Source organism: Euleptes europaea, chromosome 3, assembly GCF_029931775.1.
Source record: "Euleptes europaea isolate rEulEur1 chromosome 3, rEulEur1.hap1, whole genome shotgun sequence".
Lineage (NCBI taxonomy): Eukaryota > Metazoa > Chordata > Lepidosauria > Squamata > Sphaerodactylidae > Euleptes > Euleptes europaea.
In genome coordinates, this window is record NC_079314.1 from 54486350 (window position 1) to 54512057 (window position 25708).

General features: G+C 46.4%; 1 protein-coding gene across 1 annotated transcript; it reads left to right on the forward strand.

The window, feature by feature from the left end:
- The first annotated feature begins 1144 nt into the window (after window positions 1-1144).
- LOC130474789 (nucleolar and coiled-body phosphoprotein 1-like) lies at window positions 1145-25217 on the forward strand. Its single transcript, XM_056846488.1, has 10 exons — window positions 1145-1213; window positions 5187-5355; window positions 6161-6276; window positions 8205-8370; window positions 8839-8960; window positions 10299-10320; window positions 12017-12139; window positions 17447-17708; window positions 24703-24745; window positions 25173-25217. The coding sequence occupies exons 1-10, from the start codon at window positions 1145-1147 to the stop codon at window positions 25215-25217; spliced, it is 1137 nt and encodes a 378-aa protein (XP_056702466.1).
- The last annotated feature ends 491 nt before the right edge of the window (window positions 25218-25708 follow it).

Consider the following 25708-nt stretch of genomic DNA (forward strand, 5'->3'; position numbering starts at 1 on the left):
CCTTCTTAAATTATAATTTCAATCCAGGTTAGCCCTGCGTCTGGCACTACAGGGGGTTTCCTGGGGTGGGGCATGGGGAGGGGGGAATGGGGAGCAGTGTGGTAGCATCTTTTCCAGGTGAAGACTCAGAAATGATGTCACCGTGATGAGCAATGCTTTAGTAATTACCCCAATTTCTATGGTAAAGACCATAGAGATTGGGAGGATTCCTAGAAAGTTGCTTAGCATGGTGGCATCCCTTCCCCATTTCCCCCCTGCTGCTCCAATGAGTGCTGGCAGGGGAATAGGGAGTACCACTGGGGTTTGCCCATTTATAGTGGGCAAATGGCAACCGTACTCCTGGTCCAAAGTGGTTTACAGAGATATCAGTGGATTTAGAAAGGTACAACTCTGTTTATGACTGCACTGTTATAGTATCAAAGAAAACACAATACATTATTAAAACCTGTGAAAATCAATAGAATCAGCAAAATGAAAACGCAGAATGAAAAGCACTGTAAACAACTCAATAGTGGTAATGGATAGCTACAATAATCCAATTTCAACAGAGCAGGGTACAATTACCAGTGAACTTGGTCAAGTAAAAAAATTTCCACAGAGCATGTAAAGCTTAAAAGACTAGGTGCCAGGCAAATTGCTGCAGGGAGGGCATGCCACAGCCAAAAAGACACCACAGAAAAGTCCTTGTGCTGGTTGCCATCAATTTTACTTTAGAATTTGAGAGTACACAGATCTTAGGTGGTAGTCAGGTTGATGTGGGACTGGAAAAGGTAATCCTTCAGGTACCCTGGTCCAAGGGGAAGGGAGAAACATGTTTTCTACTGAATTTCTTTGCAGGATAAAGAAGTGGTAGGATAGATAAAAACAGAACACCATATAAATGAAAACTGCAAACTTTAGGGCCAAACTACATATGATGTTTGTAAAACAATAGAGTTTTGGGAGAATCCTAGAGCATCTTGCTGTGATGACATCACTTTCAGTTTTTGCATTCCATTGATTACTGGCCAACTTCATCTTCACAACAATCGGTTCACTCTTGTGTAATTTTCTCCGCATAAAGAATGTTCCCACCTCCAGCTCCCTTAAGATTTTAACCTTTATTATTGTGCCTTTTCTCCCCACTACCTGGGGTTAAAACAACATGGGGGACATTTCCACTGAGACAGGGGAGCAGGTGCAAAGAGTTAATCCTAAGGTTGCCAACCTCCAGGTACTGGAAAAAAAGGAAAGGCTCCGTGCTGTATAGTAGGTAAGGCAAACCAGAAACAGCACGCAAGAACAATATGATATAAATATAAATATATTAAAGTGACAAGTGAAAAGGTGAAATAAGCAAAAATACAAACAGCAAAATGCACAAATATATACAACAAAAAATTCCCAGCCTAGTGTTGTCTAGATCATGTGACCACGTGTTGTCTAGGTCATGTGACCACGTTTCGCTATGATCTAGACAAAACATCCTATCAATGAAGCTATGGATTAATTATTGATGTTTGTTCCCAAGCCTTCTGTCTACTTCTTCCTGCAAAAGAGAAATACAAGATTATATAGAACAAGCATTTTCAAGATCTGTGATCTGAATACGTACCTTTGAACTTGTTATATCATATCAGTTTCTGATGATTGTTTGAACTGTCTAGGCTGGGAATTTTTTGTTGTAGATATTTGTGCATTTTGCTGTTTGTATTTTTGCTTATTTTACCTTTTTACTTGTCACTTTAATATATTCATATTTATATCATATTGTTCTTGCGTGCTGTTTCTGGTTTGCCTAACCTCCAGGTACTGGCTGAAGATCTCCTGCTATTACAACTGATCTCCAGCCGATAGAGATCAGTTCCCCTGGAGAAAATGGCCTCTTTGGCAATTGGACTCTTTGGCATTGAAGTCCCTCCCCTCCCCAAACCCCGCCCTCCTCAGGCTCCGCCCCAAAAATCTCCCGCCGGTTGCAAAGCGGGACCCGGCAACCCTAGTTAATCCTCAACATCATAATTCTGAAATGTAACAAGGCCCTTCTGTGGCTAAATTACCCCTTGGGAATCTACTCATGGTTCCTTCTCAAAATGTACCCTTTGGCCCTTCGAAAGCTATTGCCGTGTTTTGGAAATTCTTAAGGGTTCTGCCTTTACACTCATTTGTCTTCAAGACATTTCAAATAATAGCTGGGCCCGTTCCCTTAACTCATTTTTTATTTGTTCATGGGCAGGAGAGGCGATTGCCTGCTGATGGATGCTGATAACCTTGGAGCCTGGCCTCATCTTATCCTCTTCTTTCACTTCCTTTGGCTGTGCCTTGGGAGACTGGCAGAGATTATTCAGGAGCCACCAATCAGCACCTTCTTATAGGAAAAGGGACTGGAATGCTCTTCAAAGAAAACAGGAATTTGCATTAGCAACTGAAGAAGATTAGAATGGCTCATACTGTATTATGAACAGCTATACACATGGAGACATTTGATCTCATGGGTCAGGCGAAGGAATACATTTTAGACAAAGGCATCCTTCTAAACTTATGTCTGTCCTTGGTTATGAGGCTGATAGGACCAAACTATTCTGTAAAATTTTTATATAAGAGTTAATTTCAAGAGATGGCACTAGATATACTTTAGACCTATTTTTACAGCATTTATTAAAACAGAATTTCACACCAACTGAAGGGCTTCAGGGTAGGGCTGCTAACCTCCAGGTTGAGCCAGGAGTTCTCTTGGAATTACAATGGATCTCCAGATGACAGAGGTCAGTTCCCATGGAGAAAGTTGCTGCTTTTTGGAGGGTGGACTCTATGTTATTATACCCTGCTGAGGTTCTTCCCCTCCCCAAACCCTGCACTCCGCAGCCTCCATCCCCAAATCTCCAGGAATTTACCACCCTGAAGCTGGCAACCCTACTTGAAGGCCAGCTAGATGTCTTAGTTATTTAGTTTAGGAATTTAATAGAATGAAATTAATAAAATCAAATTGTATTTTTGTGGTGGTGCTGGATATTTATGGTTTTTTGTGGTTATGTTTTGGATACATTTTTAGAATTGTGGTATGAGGAGTATGTTGTTAGCCACCATGAGTTGGTAATAAGGCAGGATATCATTTTTAAAAAATAACTAAATACATTTCCACCCTGACCTGGACGGCCCAGGCTAGCCTGATCTCGTCAGATCTCAGAAGCTAAGCAGGGTCAGCCCTTGTTAGTATTTGGATGGGAGACCACCAAGGAACTCCAGGGTTGCTGTGCAGAGAAAGGCACTGGCAAACAATCTCTGTGAGTGTCTTGCCATGAAAACCCCAAAAAAGGATCGCCATAAGTCGGCTACGATTTGACGGCACTTTACACACACACACACAAATACATTTCCAATGCTCTAGCCAGGAAAGATGTACAAAGACACTTGGCACTGCTGTACAGTTCCAATATTAATAGTGAGAAGAATTGTTTTATATAATGCTTTACAGCAATGGTCTTCAACCTATCCAAACCCAGAATCCAACTTTAACTCACATGTGGGACCCACTTAGCACATGACTGGAAGTTGCATGACATCACAGTAACTTGGTAGAAAGAAGAAGAGCCAGAGACAGAATGTGCAGTTCCCTCTCTCTGCATTAAGAAACTGTTTTACTACCCCATGATTCAAATACAAATACAAAGACCTTTAATGGCATAAATACTGTATTTCTACTTAAAATTCCTAAAACAATAGGTAGCAAAAACTAAAATATATCTACATCCAGTGCTGCATGTAAAGTGCAGGCTACCATTTAGTGCGGCATGCTTAGCGAGGTTACAAGGAATCTAGCTATCGCCCAAGTTACATGCGGGTTGCCATCTTTTAGTAGGTATCGTACAAGCCCTGTGTCAGTTTGAGCTCAGCTGTTGATTAAGAGGGGAACTATATATTTCTCTCTGGCCGATGTATGGAGGTCGCAGTGCAGGAGGATGTGGGCAGCTGATTCTGGTTGTTTTTTGGCACATGAACAAAGTCTCTCCTCATAGGGGATGTTTGTGTACCTGCCTCTTGTAACTGCAGACGGTAAAAGGTTTAGACGTGCCAACATAAACTGTCGTCTTAGAGGTGGGGAGATAAGGGAGGAAAAATAATTTGGCAAGCTGCCTCTTTCTGGGTTGATCCCAAAGTGTAGTGGGGAGCATATTCTCTGGGCCATAGAATGTAACTTCTGTCCTTCAGTATCAAGGATCTTTTGCTGTTCATTTAGAACACTGGTTCCCAACCGGGGGTCCGTGGACCCCCAGGGGTCCGCGAGAACTAAATTAAGGTCCGCGAAACAAAGTTATAAACCCATAATAAATTAATATTTTCAATTAAAAGTTCTCTATTATAAACATATATATTCAAATATTATTCTAAGTTTAATGTTTAACTAACAGTTATGATTAAAGTTTATTTTCAAATTCTCAGAATTTTTATTTTGAACCTTGGGGTCCCTGCACCGAACAAAAAGGTCCTAGTGGTCCCTGGTCAAAAAAAGGTTGGGAACCACTGATTTAGAAGGACGATTCAATGGGTACTCCCATGGACTTAATTTTTGTTAGGATTCATTCTCTCCAGGTAGAGTGTGAGTCATGAAACGCAGGAAGGGAAAGGCTAGGGTTAGTTCAAGAGAGAGAATTTGAAGGAAGAGGGGAGGGGAACCTGTTTGGTCTCAGAATACAGCAAAGGCACCCTGGTGGTGTTACTATGATGCAGTTTCTCTTCGGGGACATTTTCAAGCCGAGGTTTTTTTAACTGTTCAGGGCAACCCTGAATGAAGAGATCAGTAATAGCAAACAGGCTTTCCGAAAGGCCATTGCGCGGGGGAGGCAGGTTAAGGGGATGTGAATCTGAGACCTGGTGGTTCTCTGGGCCAGAGTCCTGCAGCCATGTGGGAGAGAAGGTTAAGCCCTCTGCGGGTCTGAGAGCCTGTGCGGCTGCAAGGCTAGGTGCCTGTATGTCCAGGATGAGGCCAGGAAATGCACCAGATGAAGAGGAGGGTTCCCCTGCTCTTGCGCGGCAGAGGTAACATTCCCATGTTCAGCTTCCTTGGAACAAGGTGGAATTTGAGAGGGAGGGAGTGGTGGGACTGCTTGCGCTGAGCGTTCGAGCGGCCAAGCAGCGTTCACTCTGGGCAGAGTTGCGCTTTACTTTCACTCAACCTGTGTTGTTCTGTCATTTTTTGTGGGTGGCACTAGAATGGAAAAGATCTCCAGGCAAAGAAAGTTCCCTCCAAAGCAAAGCCCCAGAAGAAGACTTTGTTGAGTTCCAGTTCAGATTCCAGTAGTTCAGAAGATGAAGCACTGAAGAAGCAGCCGCCGAAACCAGAAGCCGTCAGAAAGGCAGAGAAGTCTCCTTTGAAGCCAGGTACTTGCCTGCATGACACGTGGCACCAATGGGGAGGGTCTGTGAAGAAGCTCTTCGGCAGAGGCACTCTAGAATGATGATGTGGCTTCCAAATTTAGTAAGCACGTTTGACCTTAAGAGGTGTCTCCCTCAGTCAGATTTGGTGGGGGAAGCTGGGAGACCCCCAGCCAGGGGAGGTGTGGACATTAACAAATATCTGTTTTATTGTCTTATGGTTCTTGCTTAAATAAGTACAGAGGTTGATTCAGGGGTATCCCTAAAATTGACCTATTATGTCAATGATGTTAGTTTTGCCATAGTTACATATTCTGTTGATTTATTCATCCATTCAGTTAGCTCTGGATATTTCTCTGCTTTCCACTTGTATGATAAAATGTTGCATCTGTGTTTTGGCATTTGGAATTCTGGGAATATTTTTCATTTGATGCCTTGCCCTGCTCTGGTGGCTTGATGGAAGGATGACACATGAAGCTTTTTTGGCATTTAAAAGAAAAAAATAATACAAAGTCCACAAATATGTGCCTTTCCTTTAGCTTATGGGCACTGAGCTGCAGTGTTCCTCTGGGCGTCTTGGGCCAACTCAAATAAAATATAGTACAGTATTAATTTTATCTAAAGTAAATTGATTGTGCTGAAGTGATAGTTGTGGTGTATACTAATTTGAGCCCATCTATGCTGTCTGTCTGAAGGTACACAGCACAGTAAACTATCCCTGGGAAAAGTCTGTACCTTTGCACGCTGTGTGTAGTGGTAGACTTGGCACATTCTGGGTATGGAATATTCTTTGCTTTATCACAATCTACAGCAAAAATTGCCAAGGGGACACCCAGAGTTGCCAATGGCACAGCAGAGGGTGGCGGCGGTGGCAGCAGCAGCAGCAGCAGTGAAGATTCTGACACCGGAAAAGGCACACCTGCAAAGGTAAGCAGTAGGTCTTAGCGTGGAAGCAAAAATATTATTTGCCTTTCCAGTCGTTCTTGGGTTCTTTTCAAGTTTGTCAATCCCACATAGCCCCTTTCTTCATTTAAGTTCTTCCTCCTCCTCAGATTTCATAATTTGTCAGCTCCTGTCGATCTCTTCATTGTTGTCATACATGTGAATAGCCACTTATAGAAAAAGGATCTTTCTGGAACCCCCGTGGACAGATTTATATCATTTTTTCTTGGTTTTTTTTTTAATAGTCATTGGCAAACCTCAACCTCACACTGACTATATAGTTCTTTCCATTGTTTGAGGAAACTAGAAAGCACTTACAGATCTCATGGCTTACTTCATTCCATTTTTTTTTTTTAAACCAGCTCCAACTATAAGAAGGTCTCTTTTTTGGGGTTCCATGGTTGCCAGGCGGCTTCAGAAGTCTTTGAGAAGTTCTTAAATGCTCTTTGGTCATCCAAAACTTCTGTATCCGCTGGATCACTCATCTGCATGTAGGAGAGGAGAGCGTCCTATTCAGGAATTTGGGAACAGTAGCCTTCTTAAGGGTAGACGCATTCTAGGATAACAGCCTTTCTTTTGGGCTGAGAAAAAAACAGAGTATATTTGTTAATTTTTTAACTTGTCCTTCCTCAAAAGAGCTCAGGCTGGTGTACATCTTTCTCCTCTCCTCCATTTTATCCTCACAACAACCCTGTGAGGTAGGTTAGACTGATGGTGTATGTATGTGTGAGACAGGCCCTCGGACACAGCAAGCTTCCGTGGCAGAGTGGGGATTTGAACCTGGTTCTCCCAGATCCTAGTCCAACACTCTAACCCCTCCACCACCCTGGGGCTGTTTTACTTTCTAGCTAGGAGGCCAAAGTCCAGGGCCACATCGCCAGCTGTCCTGCCTGTTCCACAAACCAGGCTGGTGTGGGAGGCAGGGCTGTAGTGAATCTCATGGATGCCTGAGGGGATGGGGGTGGAGGAAAAGCTTCTGAAAGGCAGCGAGGGCCGTTTGTTTTGGGGAGTCGGGGTGCCTGTACAGAGGCAGAGCAATAGCGTGGCTGGGTTGATGGATCTTCATGGTAAAGAGTAGCTTTTAAACTGAATTCTGCAGTAGAGAGAAAGGGGGGGGCGGGCATCAGAAATCCTCTGATTAGACATGCCAAGAAAGTGCAAAGGATACATTTTTGCTGTTCCCTTCCACCCACCTTTACCAGGTCCAAAACTTGGGAGATCATCATCAGATGCCAAAAAAGAATTTTGGAAAGTGGCTAGTTGGGAAGTATTATAATGGCTGACAACCGCCGCTTCCATGTGCACTGGGTTACTGCAAACGATACTTTAATTTGACTTATTTTACTACTTTTATAGTCAGCTGTTCTCTCTTAGACTCAGGTCAGATTACAGGACATGAAACAGTGCAGATGGAGAGCATGAGAGCCAGTGAACAATGCAGAATAGGGCCAGGGCTACAGAATTCGAGAAAGATGAATAAGTGTGAGAAGATTCAGCAAAGGGATGCAGCCGCCCGATCCTGTGCAGGTTTACTCTGGATTGGAGAATTATTAGAGGGAGCCAGGATCTTTCCTGTGAAGACTGGTGAGCTAATACTGAACTGGCGAGCTAACACTTCACACCAAAAGGTGACGAAAGAAGGCGAGCCCAGTTTAGCAGTGGGTCTAGATATGGGAAACACTCTGAACCTTGTAGGGCACTTCAGAAACATCGTGTTACTTTGTTTTGTTTTCCTGTGGCTCGCTAACAATGGCCACTCTGCCAGAATAAATGGCATTCTTTAAATAACCTCCTGTGTCTCTGGTTTGTTGCTTAGTAACTGAGTGGAGTGGATTTGCATTGTAATCAGTCTTTTAAAATGTCACCCTTAATGGAATGTGTTGTCTCCCCCCCCCCAACACACACTCTATTAGACTGCCCCGAAGAAAGCTTCGCTGTCCAAACCTAAAGCTGCCCGTCCGCCCCTTGGTCAAGGCAAAGCTGTGAGCAAGCAGAAGAGCAGTAGCAGCAGCAGCAGCAGCCAGGAGGATTCTTCTGTCAGTTCAGAAGACAAGAAGCCAGCCTCCAAGCCCAAGCCTGGTGAGTGACAGGAGGTCTAGAATTCCATTCCTTTCTACAGGTAGAAAGCGGACCCCCATGACTGTAATGTGATCTTCAGGAAAATTAGGGTGGTTGTTTAGTTCTGTCATGTTCGAAAGTTGTCGTAGTAGGCTGTGGGAAGAGCATGGTGTGCATTGGCTTTGATAAGCAGGGTATTGTGCAGTCTGTTGATTTGCATAATTCTGAGCCCAGAATGCGAGTATTTCTTGATGTAGAACTTTCTTGTTAAGTCTGTGCCGTGGCACCTCCTCTAGCTAGGCTATATAAGTAAAGTGCAATATCCATTTTTGAAAACTCGAGCGCTCCACGCCTTTCCTTGTATGAGCTGAAAAGTGTGGGAAATGCACACCTGAAGAACACATAAGGTCCCTAATTTTGTCAAGTGATTCACCTAATTCTTGCGTAGGTCTTGTTGGCGTTCCTGGCCCTCATTTGTCTTGTTTGCAGGCCAGTACAGTGCTGTGCCGCCACCTTCAGCCTTAGAGCCAAAGAAAGGCAAAGGGCCAGGTGTTGCTTGCAAGAAAATTGACAGCAGTGGCAAAAGGAGCAGAAGGCAAAGAAGACAGCAGGTATGGTGTTTGTGTGTGTGTAGGCGTAAATGTGCCCTAGATATGCACAGTACAGAGGGAATGCACACTAAAGAAATGGTTGGATTTTGAGCAGATTCATAAGCATATATATATGGCCAGGAAGGGACCCACAAGAAGTTAGAATCATAGAGTTGGAAGGGACCACCAGGATCATCTAGTCCAACCCCCTGCACAACGGAGGACCTCCTCCCCATACCCCCAGTGACCCCTACTCCATGCCCAGAAGATGGCCAAGAGGCCCTCCCTCTCATGAACTGCCTAAGGTCATAGAATCAGCATTGCTGACAGATGGCCATCTAGCCTCTGCTTAAAAACCTCCAGGGATGGAGAGGTTACCACCTCCCAAGGAAGCCTGTTCCACTGAGGAAATGCTGTAACTGTTAGAAAATTCTTCCTAATGTCTAGATGGAAACTCTTTTGATTTAATTTCAACCCGTTGGTTCTGGTCCAACCTTCTGGGGTTATTGCAGAGAGGTTATTTCATATTTTTTTCTGCAAACCTGGGCCTTCTACCAGTTTTAAAACCATGGCCCTTCTCTGGAAAAACCCCTAAGCAACCATGGATTTTCCTGCGTGAACCCTAAATGTTCCTTAAAAACCCTGAAAAGGCATGATTTTCTGCTCAAAAATTCTGAAGGACCCGTAAAAATAATTGTTTTTCACTCCAAACCCCTACAGAACCCTTAAAAACCATGGTTTTTCGCTCTAAAACTCCTTTAAAACTATGGGTTCTGGGGGAGAGAGAAGCTTAAAAACCCTTTTTTCTCACTCAAAAACTCTGAAGATCCCATGTTTTTTTACTTGAAAAAACCTAAAAATATTTTTGGAACCATCCGTTTTTGCTCAAACACCCTTAAAAAAAAAGGGCTTCTTTCCAAAATCCCAAAGAACCCTAAAAACACCCTTAAAACCAATGATTTCCCCATCAAAAAGCCTAAAAGCCCTGGTTTTTCATGGGAAAACTCTTTAAAGTCATGCTTTTTTGCTCAAAACCCCCAAAGAACCCTAGAAAACCATGTTTTTTTCACTTTAAAAACCCTACAAAATCATTTAAAACGTTGTTTTTCCTGGAATTCTGTAAAAAACATTTTAAAACCATGTTTTTTTGCTTGAACACTCTAAATAGCCCTAAAGCACCATGGTTATTCTACGGGAGGACTCTGCATCCCTTAAAAACCATGGCTTCTTGCTTGAAAACTTGAAGAATCCCAAACAATGACGTTGCTGTCAATCCCTCCTGGCGCTCCCTTATGTGGATGTTTTGTTCCAACAGTGGAACGGAACTCTTCTGCCTCCTTCTTTCCTGCTTCTGCCCAGGATGCGACTCCTGGAGGATGCGGTACCCTCCAGAGCAGCGTGGAGGGCGAAGGAAAGGTCTGCAGGAAGAGGGAGAAATTGGCACCTCCCCTTCCCATTAGTGGAGAAGGCTTTGCTCCAACCCAGCACATCACAGCTCACCTTTATAGCCCTGAATGGTCTGGGACCAGCGTACCTGCGGGACCGTATCTCCCATTACCCCCCCCCCCCGAGAGCATTGCGCTCGGCTGAGAACAACAAAAACATACATATAATCTCTTACCCTGTCTATCCTAGTAGCATTTTTAATGCTGTATTTGACTCGTTTGCTATCTTGGGGCTGAGTCACTTAATGTCCTTGAAATGAAGGTGCAGTGGAAGTATTTTTTTATTTTTCTTGCAGCTGAACAGCCCGTAGCTAAACAACCATCTCACCCCAAATCTGCTGCTCTCACCCAAAAAGGAGTGTCTTCCTCAGAGGATGATTCGGGTGAGTACCTTGGATGCAAGCAAGGAGCTCGTGGTTTTTGGTAATTGTATGGCCTTTTTCTGGAAGCATGTTTGTTCTTACCTGTTGATGAGGCAATGAGAGAGTCAGGAAACAGAGATCACCTGCTGCCTGCTTTTAATATGTCTGGTGTGGAATTATTTTGCCAAGGGCATGCCATCTTGCAAGCTGGCAATTATTCCAGTACACGCCCTAGGCTTGTATGTGTTAAAAACAAACACTGGCCTTACTTCTTAATGCTTGCTCTGGAAAATGTGCAGTTGCCTTCTTTAACGTAACTGTTTCTGAAAACTGTTATCCTTTCTTGACAAGTGTTTTAATTTTGTGGAATGAACCAGACACCCCACAGCATATCTAGACAACATTCTTGTATGATGGTGTACACTTGGTTTAAAGAGGTACTTTAGGTTTTAAATCTGGTTAAATTGAGACATTTTCATCTTTAACACCCTAAGTATTTTTTAAACACTTACATTCCTGATCCTTCATGGAACTTGGTTTTCTCTGCCATGTACCTGTCATGGAGGCCTGAGTATTGTGATGCCACTGGACATATCCCTGAATTACCGGGTTGGGGGGGGGCGTTATACAGGAGCGGCATCCTGGCTAGCTAGCCTCTTTCCTGGCTCAGGCTCATGGCAAGGGGGATGGCTGCGCGGTATAGGGATGGGCGTTGTGGCTGTCTGTTCCCAGCCCCTCGCAGGTCTGGGCAGAGGCTTCTGTGCTCCTTGCCTCCTGCTGGCCCAGGAAGGTGGTTCTTGCGGCCAATTCCCTCTGCCGTCACCTTCCTGGAACCTGGGTCAGGTGGGATTGCGGGAGAAGGGGGGAAATGTGGGAAAGATTTGTGTGTGATTTCCAAAAGTTTTTAATCACTTTCCGCTTGTGTATTGTTGGATCCAGCCCCATGTTTTCTCCCTCGCCTGGTAGCGGCTTGATCCGTCCCCTCTCCTGCATCCTCATAAAAACGGTTCAGTGATCGTGGGGGCTCATAGTTGTTTTTGAGCTCTTGGTGCCGGGTGGAGACTTTTTTGAAGGTGGTATTGGCTGATTTTAATATTTGTTTGTACGTAATAGTGTTTTGTATGTCTTTTTGAGAGCCTGGCTTGACTGAAGAGTAGAAGGTACAGATTTTCAAAACAATGTGCATCACATTCTGGATGTGAGGTCAGCCTATGAAGGGGGACATCAGGTCTGCTGACACACCTGTGGATTCGGTGTTTTCCTTGCACAGACTCCAGCTCTGAGGAGGAAGGCGGGAAGGTGCCGGTCAAGCCCTGTGCCAAACCTGCCTCAGCCAAGGGGATTACGAAACCAGCGCAGGTGAAACAAGCGGACAGCTCCTCTGATAGCTCAGGTAACCGATGGTCTGCAAAGTGACAGGCAGGCCCTGCTCTGGGTCAGCTGTTCCCAGCCATGGTTCCCCCAACCCCACCCTGAGGGTGCAAATGAGATGGTGCCCAGAGTCAGGAGTTCTAGCACAAGTCCTTTATTAGCCAGAAAAGCATACCAGCATCTCAAAATGCACAGACTCTGAACATGAGTTCTTGCTTTCATGATAAAGCAATGAGTGTATTTGTTTTTTTTTTAACAAATACAATATTTTAGATAATGCATTGAGAATAGCATGTGATCCATATAACTCCCCGTTATCCAACAAAATCCATCTTTTAATGAAACCCATCTTTTAAATGGCCTGTTTTGCCCGTCCTTTCATTTTCAGCTGCAATTTCTTGCTGGATACTCTGAGCATTGAACACCCGATGGATGCTGGCGTGGGTGGGGGGCAGCTGCAGCCTGTGCTTTGCTTCTGCCACGCTTGGGGACTCTTCAGGCTGTTATGGAAGTCACCATGGCATTTGAGAGGGGGAAACCTTATCGTGCCTCCGTGGGAGAGGCAGGCGGGCAGGCAAGCTGCTGGTTCCTGTTCTTTTTCTTGTGCTCCTGCCTTTATTTGGGGCATTCTTAAAACATAACCCGCCCTCCAAGAAGTCACTGACTTGCAGTACCTAGGGGTAAGGCTCCCTTTCCCCTTACGTGGACTCATTTGTGCCTGTTGAGAACCATTGGCTGCCTGAAATTTAGATGTTGGCTTCAGACTGAGGTTTATGCAAGGGGTATCGGTCGATAATTGAGGGATGGAGGGTGGCAAGCTGTCCAGATGAACATCTCCTCAGGTGGTAACTCTGCTCCTAGGTTGTACATCTGCAGGCTTGAGGGGGGTAGGTGTGTGTGGGGAGTGTTGTATTTTTGAATGTTGCACAGTTGAGGGGTGGGGAAGTATTTCTATACAAAGAATGCTGTCTGGCTGGATTTAAAGACCTTCTTCATCCATCTGGTTGTCTCCCAATGCTGCTGGCACAGCACAGTGACTAGGAAAGAGGAGCGACAAAAAGATTTCGAACTACTGCCAAGACACACAGCAAGGAAAACATCTTCAACATTCAGATGAGTGGCTCACTAGAAAGGAACGCTGTGCCTGGACTGTACCATCCCGGACTTGAGGAGAAGGAATGGCATGATTGAGTGTTCCCCTTGGGAGGGGGACGGGGGGGGGGTCTCTGGCAGGCTGTTCTTTCCACAGCCGTGGCTGTTAACTGTAGTGTGTCCCTTCAACTGTTCTCACAGGATTTCAAATGTCAAGACATTCGAGGTGTGTGAAACAGGGTGGGACGTTTTACTTGAATTACAAGTGTCTCAAACAATAAAAACGTTTGTAAATGTTGACAGGATTTTGTCCAGATTTACAGTGGAGGTGGGAGGAGGGAGGAACCTCCTGTTGTGTTCTTCGTTGGACAGTTTTACATCCTCTAGGATCTAGGAAGCCCAGGTTTGGATCCCCACTTGCGTGCCATGGAAGCTTGCTGGGTGACATTGGGCCAGTCACACACTCTCAGCCCTGACCTGGCTAGCATTTGGACGGGAGACCCCCAAGGAATACCCCAGGGCCATGACCATGGAGGCAGGCAATGGCCAACCACCTCTGAATGTCTCTTGCCTTGAAAACCCTTCTGGGTTGCCATAAGTCAGCTGTGATTTGATGGCCAAGATAAAACCTTAGGAATTGAACAGCTGAACAGTTTGTTTATTTATTTATGGTCATTTGACCAGCAGATAAACGTTAAAATTGATCAATACAGAGCCAGATGTACAATTGTGTTACGCTACCAGAGCTCTCTGCACTCTAGGGGCAATCTAACAAAACTTTGCCACTGTGTAGGAAATGCTGACATCTTTATCCTCAAGTAAATAATAATAAAATCATCCAAATGTCTAAGAAAACTGGTCAACAAGGGCAAAATCAGGTTATTTCTGACATCCTGATAAAATTCACAATACAATAAAATATGGGTAATTGTCTCAACATCAGTTACAAGGGCACAATCTAGACTCCAAAGGTAAATGCTGGAATCTCCCGCTGAGCAAAGCCGATGGAAAGGCATTAAAACGAGCTCTTGAAAAAGCCCATCGAAATTTAGTAAAAGTAATGGACATAAGATAAGGAGCTGAAGAAAATCCCTCCAAACTATTTAGTAATCTATATGGTCTTGGAAGAAGGTGATATGCCAAACACAGGGGTTTCCTTTTATTGGGGGATATTAGCTGGAGACCAATTGAACTTTTGCAAGAGGCTGGCATGGGGATCTTAAAACCAATTTCTACGCCAGATGAGCACACCAATGGAAGATTCCCAATAAAGAAACATTTTATGAGTTTTAAGGATTTTATTAAAAGCAATCAAATTTATTGTGTGTACACACAAAATTCCCAAGACCTACAGAGCTAAGAAAGCGAAGGTTTGAGGGGGTGGTCACAAGGATAAAAGGGTCCCAGGTGGGTTATAGTTACTTTCCAAAGAGCAAGGTCCCAGACAGAGGCAGCTGCGGGGAGAAGCAAGTAGCAACCAGCACTACTGGCAAGAAAAATGACACAAAATTCCCAAGACCTACAGAGCTAAGAAAGCGAAGGTTTGAGGGGGTGGTCACAAGGATAAAAGGGTCCCGGGGGGGGGGGTTATAGTTACTTTCTGAAGAGCGAGGTCCCAGAGGCAGTTGCGGGGAGAAGCAAGTAGCAACCAGCTCTACTGGCAAGGAAAAGGATACACGCAAGTATCGTGGCTCACACGTTGGGTATATTTATATCCCTAATTGTAGCCGGAGGGTATAATTTACTGCTCCTGGGAATGGCTGATCATTGCCAATGACAAAGGCTTGATTGCTTGAGAAGGGATTAGGAGGGTGTAGTGAATAGAAACAAGAGGTTAGGCTGTCTGAAATGATGTCTGGATGCCTGAGAATGAAGTACCCAAGCATTGTTATAGAATTGGAAATGAAGGTGGGGGCTGAGAAGATGAATCAGAGAAGGCTTGGCTGGCTACAGGATGACATTAGGGGCCCATCTGAATAGAGCTGATGAGATCTGGCAGGATGTTTGCAATTTACTGCAGGAGAACTATGGAAATGCTTGTCCCTTTGTTTGCACTGAACCTCCGGTGTCTTCTTGGGGCAAAACAAGTCCAGGCTTAACCCAGCCAGCTCTCTGCAGCATTAGCACAGGCAAGATGGATGCCAGGAGACCCCTTTCGTCTCTGGCTACACAGCACAGTTCTATCCCTGGCACACTAGCTCCAGTCCTGAACACCTTGCTGGGCATACCAGGGTAGCTTAGGGCCATTAGGATACCATAACAAAGGGTCCTCTCATTCTGCAATTCGATGTCTGTAAGTCGTTAACTAACCATATTTTTTGCTCTGCTTAAGCCCGTTTCTAGTAAATTGTCAGGGGTTAGACCTATTGGGAATCTTCCATTGGAAGAGGAGTTTTTGCACAGAATAACCAAGCGTGTTCCTCCTGGCTTCATTCCAGATGCAGTTATTTCCAGCCAAATCATCAGCCCAGCTTTTATATGGTGGCCAATTAGGCCCTTACACTACTAGGCCCCCTTAGAGAGAATACAGTCAGGGTTCCTCAGAGCCTTGTTTAATGTCCCAAAATATACACCCAATATAGTGCTCTGACAACAGGCTGGGCTGTTAAAAGTAAAGGCCAAGGCCTGGATAATAGTTTTAAACTCGGCATTTTCCCAGTAACTGAATGACCGTGGGTTCTGAGTGTGGCCCAGTTAACCAGGTGAGGGGCTAAACAGGCTCCGACCCCATTGGCCTTTGTCTGGAGCTTAGTCTGACGATGGAAGAAAGCAGCCCTTGCGCTCTGGTTGGCTTGGCTGAGCTGCCTTCTCGTAGTGCTCGAACCTTTCAGATCCTTTATCCTCAGATGGATGATCTTAAATATTTAAAATTTGGTATTGGTCACAGGATTGATACTTAGAACTCAATGCAAGTAACCCCCTAGAGCTGCTTGCTTGACTGTCTTCCACAAAAATGTCAGACTGGAATGGATCAGATTAAGTCACGGTCATTTTAAAAAGAAGTCATTGGATCAGGGCCCTCATTTAACAAGGACAAGAAAAGAAGCACAAACAAACAACACCAATTACTGTGGGAAACAAACCCATATAATGCGAGAGTCAATGCTCCCTATTCTGATGGGAGGCAGAGCGGCTGGTGGGTGGGCACGGTTGCCAGGTCCCTCTTCACCACAGGCAGGAGGCAGGGAGAGGCTTCAATGCCAGAGCAGCCATTTGCTCTAGGTGAACTGATCTCTGTTGGCTGGAGATCAGTTGTAATAGCAGAAGATCTCCAGCTTGTGCCTGGAGGTTTAGAAAACCTATGCTGCAACTAGTGAGAACTATATGAGAAGGCAGCACGTGGCTCAAAATTAAAAAATTACAACATAAACTACCAATGGAGAATTGTAAGCATATATTATAAAGTCAAACACTAACAAAACAACAACAAAACCAAACGTTCTAGAGGCCTCGCAGGGCTTAAGGCTAATTAGCTTACAATTACAACTCAAATGTAGCCAGCCAGCTTAAAGGTAACATATAATCACAACTCAAATGTAGCCAACCGGCTTGAAATGTTTCTGAGCCTCGCAGGGCTTAAGGCTGAGCTAATTAGCTTGTATTCAACTCAAACTATAGCCAACAGGCTTAATAATGATCACAAAGAGTAGCGAAATAGTAATAATGAGAGAGGTCCATAATAGGGTCTGTAGCAAAGATAGGGTCTGTTGCCATGACGCGTTTCGACCAAAGGTCTTCTTCAGCTTAACGACCCAAATGAGTGTTAAAGAGATGAAAGGCTCCCACCGGGACTTAATGAGACACCACAGTCCCAAATTTTGGTTGATCAGAGTAAGGTATTACCAATTACCAAATATAAGCTAATTAGCTCAGCCTTAAGCCCTGCGAGGCTCAGAAACATTTCAAGCCGGTTGGCTACATTTGAGTTGTGATTATATGTTACCTTTAAACTGGCTGGCTACATTTGAGTTGTAATTGTAAGCTAATTAGCCTTAAGCCCTGCGAGGCCTCTAGAACGTTTGGTTTTGTTGTTGTTTTGTTAGTGTTTGACTTTATAATATATGCTTACAATTCTCCACTGGTAGTTTATGTTGTAATTTTTTAATTTTGAGCCACGTGCTGCCTTCTCATATAGTGCCTGGAGGTTGGCAAGCCGATGGGTGAGGGACCCTAAATCTCCCTACTCAGTGTCGAAGGGGGAAGGGGGGGACTAAAAGGCGATAAACTGTACCCCCAGAGCCAGCCGGAGTCCGCGAGGGAGTCCTCGTGTTCGTTGGGGAACGACGGGACGGGACGGACGGGACGGAGGGGAGGCTTGTCCACCAGGCCTGCGATGGGCGGCGCCAGGGGCTTTCGGGCCGGCCGCTCCCTCTTCAGCCGACCCGCCTCGGAGGCTGGGGGCTGACGGAGGAGGAGGAGGAGGCCCGTGCCCCCATGGGCCAGGGCGCGGAGGAGCCGGCCGGCCTGCCCGCACCTGCCCGACGGACGGCCGGCAGCAGGCAGGCAGCGGGGAGGGCTTGCGGCGGAGCCTCCCCTCCCCGCCCGACGGCTGGCTGGCTGGCTGGCTCTCCGCAAGCAGGCGGCCGGGCTTCTCTCTCTCTCCCCCCCCCCGCTGCCCCGTCCGGCGCCGGCTGGTTTTCCCGCCCTGCCTCCCGGGGAAGATAAGCGGACGTCCCGGTCGAGGGCGGTGCTTCGGCGGCCGGGGGCCCCTCCGGTCCGCTAGGCGGGAAGGCAGACCCGGGCTCGGCGGGAGGCGCGGCGCCCCTTGCTCAACCGGCTCCCGTCCCAGCAAAGCGGGCGGAGTCGGGGGGGTTCTCCCCCCCCCCCGCGACCGGAGCCCGCTTCTGGAGGGCTCCCGTGGGCTCCTTGGGACGTCCTCTGGCATCTTTCCGGCAGGGTCGCTCTGCAGATGGCCGGCCTTTCCAGCTTGGTAGAAATCTCTGTGACGTCGGGCCCAGCCCGTGGAGCTAGCCCGCAGCATCTCCCCCGCCCTCCCTCAAGGAGGAAGGAGTAATTTTTAAAGAAATGCTCCTAGTGAGAAGCGTGGCCAGGTGCTGCGATTCAGGCGGCCGCGGTGCTTTTCCCTTGGGAGTTCAGGTTATAAATTTCTTAGGTATGTTGCTACTATTGGCTTGATGACTGATGGTTCTTTTAATTGCGCACGCAGGAGAAGCCCCAGTTCTGTTCCTGATTCTAGGAGGCATCTTCTTGGTTGTGTATGCTGGAGGCACAGGAGGTTGGAAGTCAATCCAGTGCATCTGAATGGTCACTCTTTGAATGGCCACGTCCCAGAGGAGAAGAAAATCCAGTAGGGTTTGTCCATCACTGAGCCAGGTTGTAAACTGTGCTTATGCCTGTCTGTGTCTCTGTATAGAATGGGCTGGAGTGATACTGGGTGGATACTGTTGGCCAAGGCTGTGTAAGAGTACTGAGTGGGGAAATTTGAGGAGGGATGCTAGTTCTCCTGCTTTCTTCTGCAACTCATAGAATCATAGAGTTGGAAGGCATCACCAGGGTCATCTAGTCCAACCTCCTGCACAATGCAAGAAATTCACAACTACCTCCCCCCCCCCACACCCCCAATGGCCCCTACTCCATGCCCAGAAGATGGCCAAGAGGCCCTCCCTCTCATGATCTACCTAAAGTCATAGGATCAGCATTGCTGACAGATGGCCGTCTAGCTTCTGCTTCAAAACCTCCAGGGAAGGAAAGCTCACCACCTCCCAAGGAAGCCTGTTCCACTGAGGAACCACTCTGGCTGTTAGAAAATTCTTCCTGATGTCTAGACAGAAACTCTTCTGATTTAATTCCAAACCGTTGGTTCTGGTCCCACCTTCTGGGGCAACAGAAAACAGCCCGGCACCCTCCTCTATGTGACAGCCCTTCAAGTACTTGAAGAGGTTTCTCATATCCCCTCTCAGTCTTCTCCTCTTCAGGCTGAACATACCCATCTCCTTCAACCTTTCCTCATAGGACTTGGTCTCCAGACTCCTCACCAACTTTGTTGCCCTCAGTTGAGATGGAAGGCATGAGGAGTTAGGGGTAGCGCTCTGTGTGTAGTTAGCCAAGGAAGGCCATGGCCACCCAGAATTGCTAGGAAGGGTCCCAGGAAGACTTTGAGTCACTTTGTACACGACAAAGAATCCAAAATATTGGTTTATGCTTATGTTTAGGCAATATCTCACTTTCCTTCGGTACTCTACATTCTTGATTATGTGATACTAAATTATTTCTAATATTGAATTACTTTCCTTCAGTTGTATTTTCAGAGTTTTCATGTGAATTTGAAGGCAAGGGCAGATGGGACTTTGGGTTTTGTTTCTAGTTGTGATGGAAGTAGGCGGGACTGAAAGACCATCTACTGGAACTATTGAGTATTGAAACTATTGTGGGGGGGGAGGAACAGAGAACGGAATGAAAAAAAATCTGTACACTGCAGTTACTTGGGAAAAAACAGTCAAAGGAACGCTGCGCTCTCCCACTCTGCACTGATGACATATTTATCAATGGTTTCTTTTTCAAAAAATGTTTTATGAGCTATCTACTTCTTAAATTGCTTTAACTTGTCAGTTTATGTGGATTCCACCGGAGCCCACCTTGGGAGCTTTTTGGTTGAGAAGAAAGGTAAGAACCTTTTAAATAAACAATCTGGACCCATGGGAAGGAAGCCATTAAGAGAGCCTTCCACACTGCCACCCAGCCACCAGCCTGAGCCTCTGGTGATCTGAACACCCGGTTCACTTCTTGGACACCAACCTGCAATTACACAATGTGCATATCAGTACTGTCTTATATTAGAGATTCTAACCACTTCTGACTGTCACCCAGAGGAAGGATACTAAGTGATCCATTGTTTACAGCTAAGCCCTGTACGATTGCAAATTTATTTGTCCCAGTCCTGTGGTCAGGCACTCACATTCAAAGAATTGACACTTGCTATTAGTAAAGCTGCTCTATCCAGCTCTTGAAATGAAGAAATAGGCAGGTAAGGCCACACTGCTACCCAGAACTAGCCTACTACCAGGAAAGGTATCAGCTACAGCTCCTGCCTGTTAGTTTCCTCTCACAGACCTTGTGGTTTAAGCCATACCTCATTTACAGTCAGCCTCCGAATTTAAACCACGAGTTAAGAACAGCAGCCTAACAGGAACATTAAACTAGGCAGCAGGTCTTGCAGCAAATCCCAAAGCCAGTTTTATCCCCATATCTATGTGAGCAACACAATTAGAAAAAGTTGGTATTTACATGCTGACTTCATCTTTTAAGGAGAATCAAAACTGTTTACAATCTCCTTCCCTTCCTCTCCCCTCAACAGACACTCCGTGAGATAAGGGGAGACTGAGAGATCTGTAAGAGAACAGTGACTAGCCCAAGGTCACCCAGCTGGCTTCATGTGTAGGAATGGGGAAACCAACCCAGTTCTCGAGATTAGAGTCCACCCCTGTTAGCCACTACACTATGCTGGCTTAGAACACATGACAGCCAACCACTCCATCGGGATCCCAGCCACGAGTTTATCCTCTAATGGATAATCACATTCCAACAATGCCATTTTATAAGACAGACAGCTCTACTGCTGTGAAAAGGAAAAATCTGTCTAAATCTCAACATGGCGTCATCTGAATACTCAAATCCAGAAGGGAGATTTCCCTCCAAACTTGGGGGACACCCCCAGGTTTAAACTAGGTTTCCAAGACCCCTCCCCAACATTGAGGAGCCATCTGTGCTTGTACAGATGACTGTCTTAGAATCATAGAGTTGGAAGGGACCACCAGGATCATCTAGTCCAACCCCCTGCACAATGCAGGAAATTCACAGAAATTCATAAAATTTACAGAAATGTAGAAGACATGGGGGAGAAAAGTTAAATCCCCCCCCAAGTTTGTGTGCAATTAGGAAGGAAAATAAAATATATGCAGTCCTATCTAATCAAATCTTTTTTGCCACTACTGTAACATATCTTTGTGTACAAAACTGTAGATTTGGCATATCCATAGCATTTAGAAGTATAAATGTCTGCATATTGTCAAAGGCTTTCACAGTCAGAGTTCATTGGTTCTTGTAGGTTATCCGGGCTGTGTAACCGTGGTCTTGGTATTTTCTTTCCTGACGTTTCGCCAGCAGCTGTGGCAGGCATCTTCAGAGGAGTAACACCATTGTGGACTGACACAAACAGGACACAGGGTCTTATTCCAAGACCCTGAAAGACTGGATAATTCTACCAACTATTTTGTCAGATTGCACAGAGAAGCCATTGAAATTCATAAACATCAGCACAACTTTAACAGAAAAGAAGAGAGTTTAAGAATGAATAAGGCTTGGCTTCCTGTCTTGAAAACCACCAGACTAACAAAGACTACAGTCAACAATAGCCATGCAGATTAGCTTTTGGTTTCACACATTAACAGATCACTTCAGGATACAATGGTTCCATATTAACATACCACACCCTCATTAGCACATTATCTTGATACTTACAGGACAATGATTAGCACATTACCTTTGTTACTTTTTGCAGGACAATGATTCAGCTCAAACCCAACCCCTTTCTGACTATATATTACTCTTCCTACACACTTGACACTGAGGGACACTGTCCTTCAGTGTTACTCCTCTGAAGATGCCTGCCACAGCTGCTGGCGAAACGTCAGGAAAGAAAATACCAAGACCACGATTACACAGCCCGGATAACCTACAAGAACCAATAAATGTCTGAGTTTTGTACTAGCAAAACTGCAAATATACCCAGTGCCGGAGAGACAGCTCTGTCCTCTGCTGACCCGAGGACATACTTTTTGCCACACACTTTGTGTGTGAGGGGGAATAAAAGTTTTTTTTAAAGCCGCACACATTTTGTAATAAACCCCACTGTGTCATCAGCACTGGAAGGGCCTGATGGAGGCGGAAGAAGGCCAGAAGCTGCGCTGGAGGGGGCCTTGGCATGGGACAGGCGACAGCTCTGGGCCATGGGCAAAAGGAGTACTATTTAGCGAAGGGCACAGGCCTCTGTCTTCCCCGACAGCGTTTTCCATGTCTACATCAGACGGGTCCACCAATTGAGTTTATTGTCTTGCTTAAAAATCCTAGGGCGCATTTTGAGCCGGGCTGCCACCGTGTCTGGTGGATCCTGGAGCAAAATGTTTCACGAGACCCCCCCCCCCCAATCCGTTTCTGTGTTGGGCAACGGGGAAAGAAGCTCTGGAGGGAAAGGGTCTCTTTCCACCCCCTGCCTCCCATTGTTTTCTTCCCATCCCTGGCGGGTGGCCTGCACATCTTTTCGGACGTCATGTGGTGGCGACTGGCAGCCGTCCAGCAGTTCTGAACGCCTCTTCAGTGAGAGTGGGCGACCGAGCCGAGCCCTCCCTGGCTGCATGGTCTGATCTTGAGGGTGTTCCCTTGTGAAATGGCTGGAGTAAGAGTTGCAAACTGTTGCATTCTCTATACCCTGTATAGATACACTGTTGCATGTTTTCTTTAAAGTTTGCCTTTGGAGAGGTGGGAAATAGAAAAAGTGAAGTTAGAAAAAAAATGCTGTAAAGAAAAAACATGCATTTGTACAGAAGCCCCCCTATGACCCACAGTAGGTGGGGCTGCCACCCGCTTTGCATATTAAGCTCAACTTTATCACACTGAAAATACCAAGTAGTTTAATAATCTCTTATCAAGCACATTAAACTATTTTCATTAACAAAAAAATCTTGAAAATGCTGTAAATGCACCTATAGTGCAAGAGTGTTTTTTGTTTTGTTTTAGCGCTCTCCAGATTTCCCAGTGTTTCCAGTTGAGAAAATCCTCAGTTTTCTCATGCAGTACATTTAGAATGAGTGTTGTGCTTCTTGAGGAAAAGGTTTTCACGCTCAAAACTGAAAACAAAAGAATTCCTAAATTTAGTACAGTGGCTGACACTGCAGGCCTGTTGCAGGCCTGTTGCAGGCATTCAGGAGACACGGCTGGGTTTTAATTTCCGGAACACAGCATTGCAAACCTGGTACAAATCCAGGCCACAGTTTAGGAAGAGGCTGACCGAAAGCAGGCTTCCCTCGCCTCTCCCACACTCTTAAAAGTGCTGTGTGGGGGCCTGTGAGGCATTGACTTCTGGTGTGGGTGGGGGGGTGGGGCTGGGATCTGTGTAAAATACCTCTGCTGGTTTTGCTTTAGTATTCGTGCTTTCAAACTTTGGTTCAGTTTTGGATAAGTTGAGATGGGAAATAACTATTGTACTTGAGGTTCAGCAAAGCTGTGGGACCTTTTGGGGTTGAGATTCCAGGGGGTTTCCGATCTCGTCCCCCCCCCCCCCCAGTCCTCAAGGCTGGAATTGGGGCGCCAGCCAATTAACCACCTTCCATTCAATTAGCAGAAAATGAGGGTGTCACCTGTAAAAATGGGAGGTTTTGGACTGCAGCCCAGCCCCTCCTCGTTTGTCCTTCCGCTTTGGTCACCTGGTCAGCAACAGCTTTCCTTCAGTAACTGAGCCACCAGCCACTGATTTGATTGGTCAATGAGCTCAGACCCCCTTTCCCTGCTTTCTCTCAGAATTTCTATCTGAGGAACGCCCCTTCCTCTTTGGACTTGTGTGGGGGTCTCTGCCCCCCTTTCCCTGTTTTCTCTCAGAATACCAATATGAGTGAAGCCCCTTCCCCTTTGGAGCTGTGGGTGAGGAGTCCCTGCCCCCCTTTCCCTGTTTTCTCTCAGAATATCTGCCTGAGTGAAGCCCCTTCCCCTTTGGAGCTGTGGGGGGGGTCCTCTGGCCCCCCTTTCCCCATTTTCTCTCAGAATATTTATCTGAGTGAAGCCCCTTCCCCTTTGGAGCTGTGGGGGGTCTCTGGCCCCCCTTTCGCTGTTTTCTCTCAGAATATCTGAGGGAAGCCTTTGGGCTTGTGGGGGGGTGTCTCACCCCCCTTCCCCTGTTTTCTGTCAGAATACCTATCTGTGGGAAGCCCCTTCCGCATTGGGCTTGTGTGTGTGTGGGGGTCCTCGCCCCTCCCTTTGCCCATTTTCTCTCAGAATATCTATCTGAGGGAAGCCCCTTCCCCTTCGGGCATTGAGGGTGTTCTCTGGCCCTCCCTTTGCCCATTTTCTCTTAGAATATCTGCCTGAATGAAGCCCCTTCCCCTTTGGACCTGTGGGTGAGTGGTCTCTGCCCCCCTTTCCCCATTTTCTCTCATAATACCTATCTGAGAGAAGCCCCTTCCCCTTTGGACCTGTGGGTGAGGGGTTTCTGCCCCCCTTTCCTCATTTTCTCTCAGAATATCTACCTGAGTGAAGCCCCTTCCCCTTTGGAGCTTTGGGGGGGTTTCTTTTAGAATATCTGCCTGAATGAAGCCCCTTCCCTTTTGGACCTGTGGTGAGCGAAGCCCCTTCCCCTTTGGACCTGTGGGTGAGGGGTTTCTGCCCCCCTTTCCTCATTTTCTCTCAGAATATCTGCCTGAGTGAAGCCCCTTCCCCTTTGGAGCTGTGGTGGGTCTCTGCTCCCCTTTCCCTGTTTTCTTTTAGAATACCAATCTTGAGTGAAGCCCCTTCCCCTTTGGAGCTGTCGGTGAGGGGTCCCTGCCCCCCTTTCCTCTTTTTCTCTCAGAATATCTGCCTGAGTGAAGCCCCTTCCCCTTTGGAGCTGTGTGGGGGGGTCCTCTGGCCCCACTTTCCCCATTTTCTCTCAGAATATTTATCTGACTGAAGCCCCTTCCCCTTTGGAGCTGTGGGGGGTCTCTGGCCCCCCTTTCCCTGTTTTCTCTCAGAATATCTGAGGGAAGCCTTTGGGCTTGCGGGGGGGTGTGTCTCACCCCCCTTCCCCTGTTTTCTGTCAGAATACCTATCTGTGGGAAGCCCGTTCCGCATTGGGCTTGTGGGGGGGGGTCCTCGCCCCTCCCTTTGCCAATTTTCTCTCAGAATATCTGAGGGAAGCCCCTTCCCGTTTGGGCATTGAGGGGTGTTCTCTGGCTCTCCCTTTGCCCATTTTCTCTTAGACTATCTGCCTGAATGAAGCCCCTTCCCCTTTGGACCTGTGGTGAGCGAAGCCCCTTCCCCTTTGGACCTGTGGGTGAGGGGTTTCTGCCCCCCTTTCCTCATTTTCTCTCAGAATATCTGCCTGAGTGAAGCCCCTTCCCCTTTGGAGCTGTGGTGGGTCTCTGGCCCCCTTTCCCTGTTTTCTCTCAGAATAATCATCTGGTTGGGTGGTCCCCTCTTTGCCCGTTTTCTCTCAGAATATCTGAGGGAAGCCTTTGGGCTTGTGGGGGGGTGTCTGACCCCCCTTTCCCCATTTTCTCTCATAATACCTATCTGAGAGAAGCCCCTTCCCCTTTGGACCTGTGGGTGAGGGGTTTCTGCCCCCCTTTCCTCATTTTCTCTCAGAATATCTATCTGAGTGAAGCCCCTTCCCCTTTGGAGCTTTGGGGGGGGGTCTCTGGCCCCCCTTTCTCTTTTTCTCTCAGAATATTTATCTGAGTGAAGCCCCTTCCCCTTTGGAGCTGTGGGTGAGGGGGTCTCTGCCCCCCTTTCCCCT

Coding starts and splice junctions, on each gene's coding strand:
- LOC130474789 (XM_056846488.1), top strand. CDS start 1,145: ATGGGGGACATTTCCACTGAGACAGGGGAGCAGGTGCAAAGAGTTAAT. Junction 6,277..8,204: donor GAAAAGGCACACCTGCAAAG/GTAAGCAGTAGG, acceptor ACACTCTATTAG/ACTGCCCCGAAGAAAGCTTC. Junction 24,746..25,172: donor CTTCCCCTTTGGAGCTGTCG/GTGAGGGGTCCC, acceptor ATTTTCTCTTAG/ACTATCTGCCTGAATGAAGC.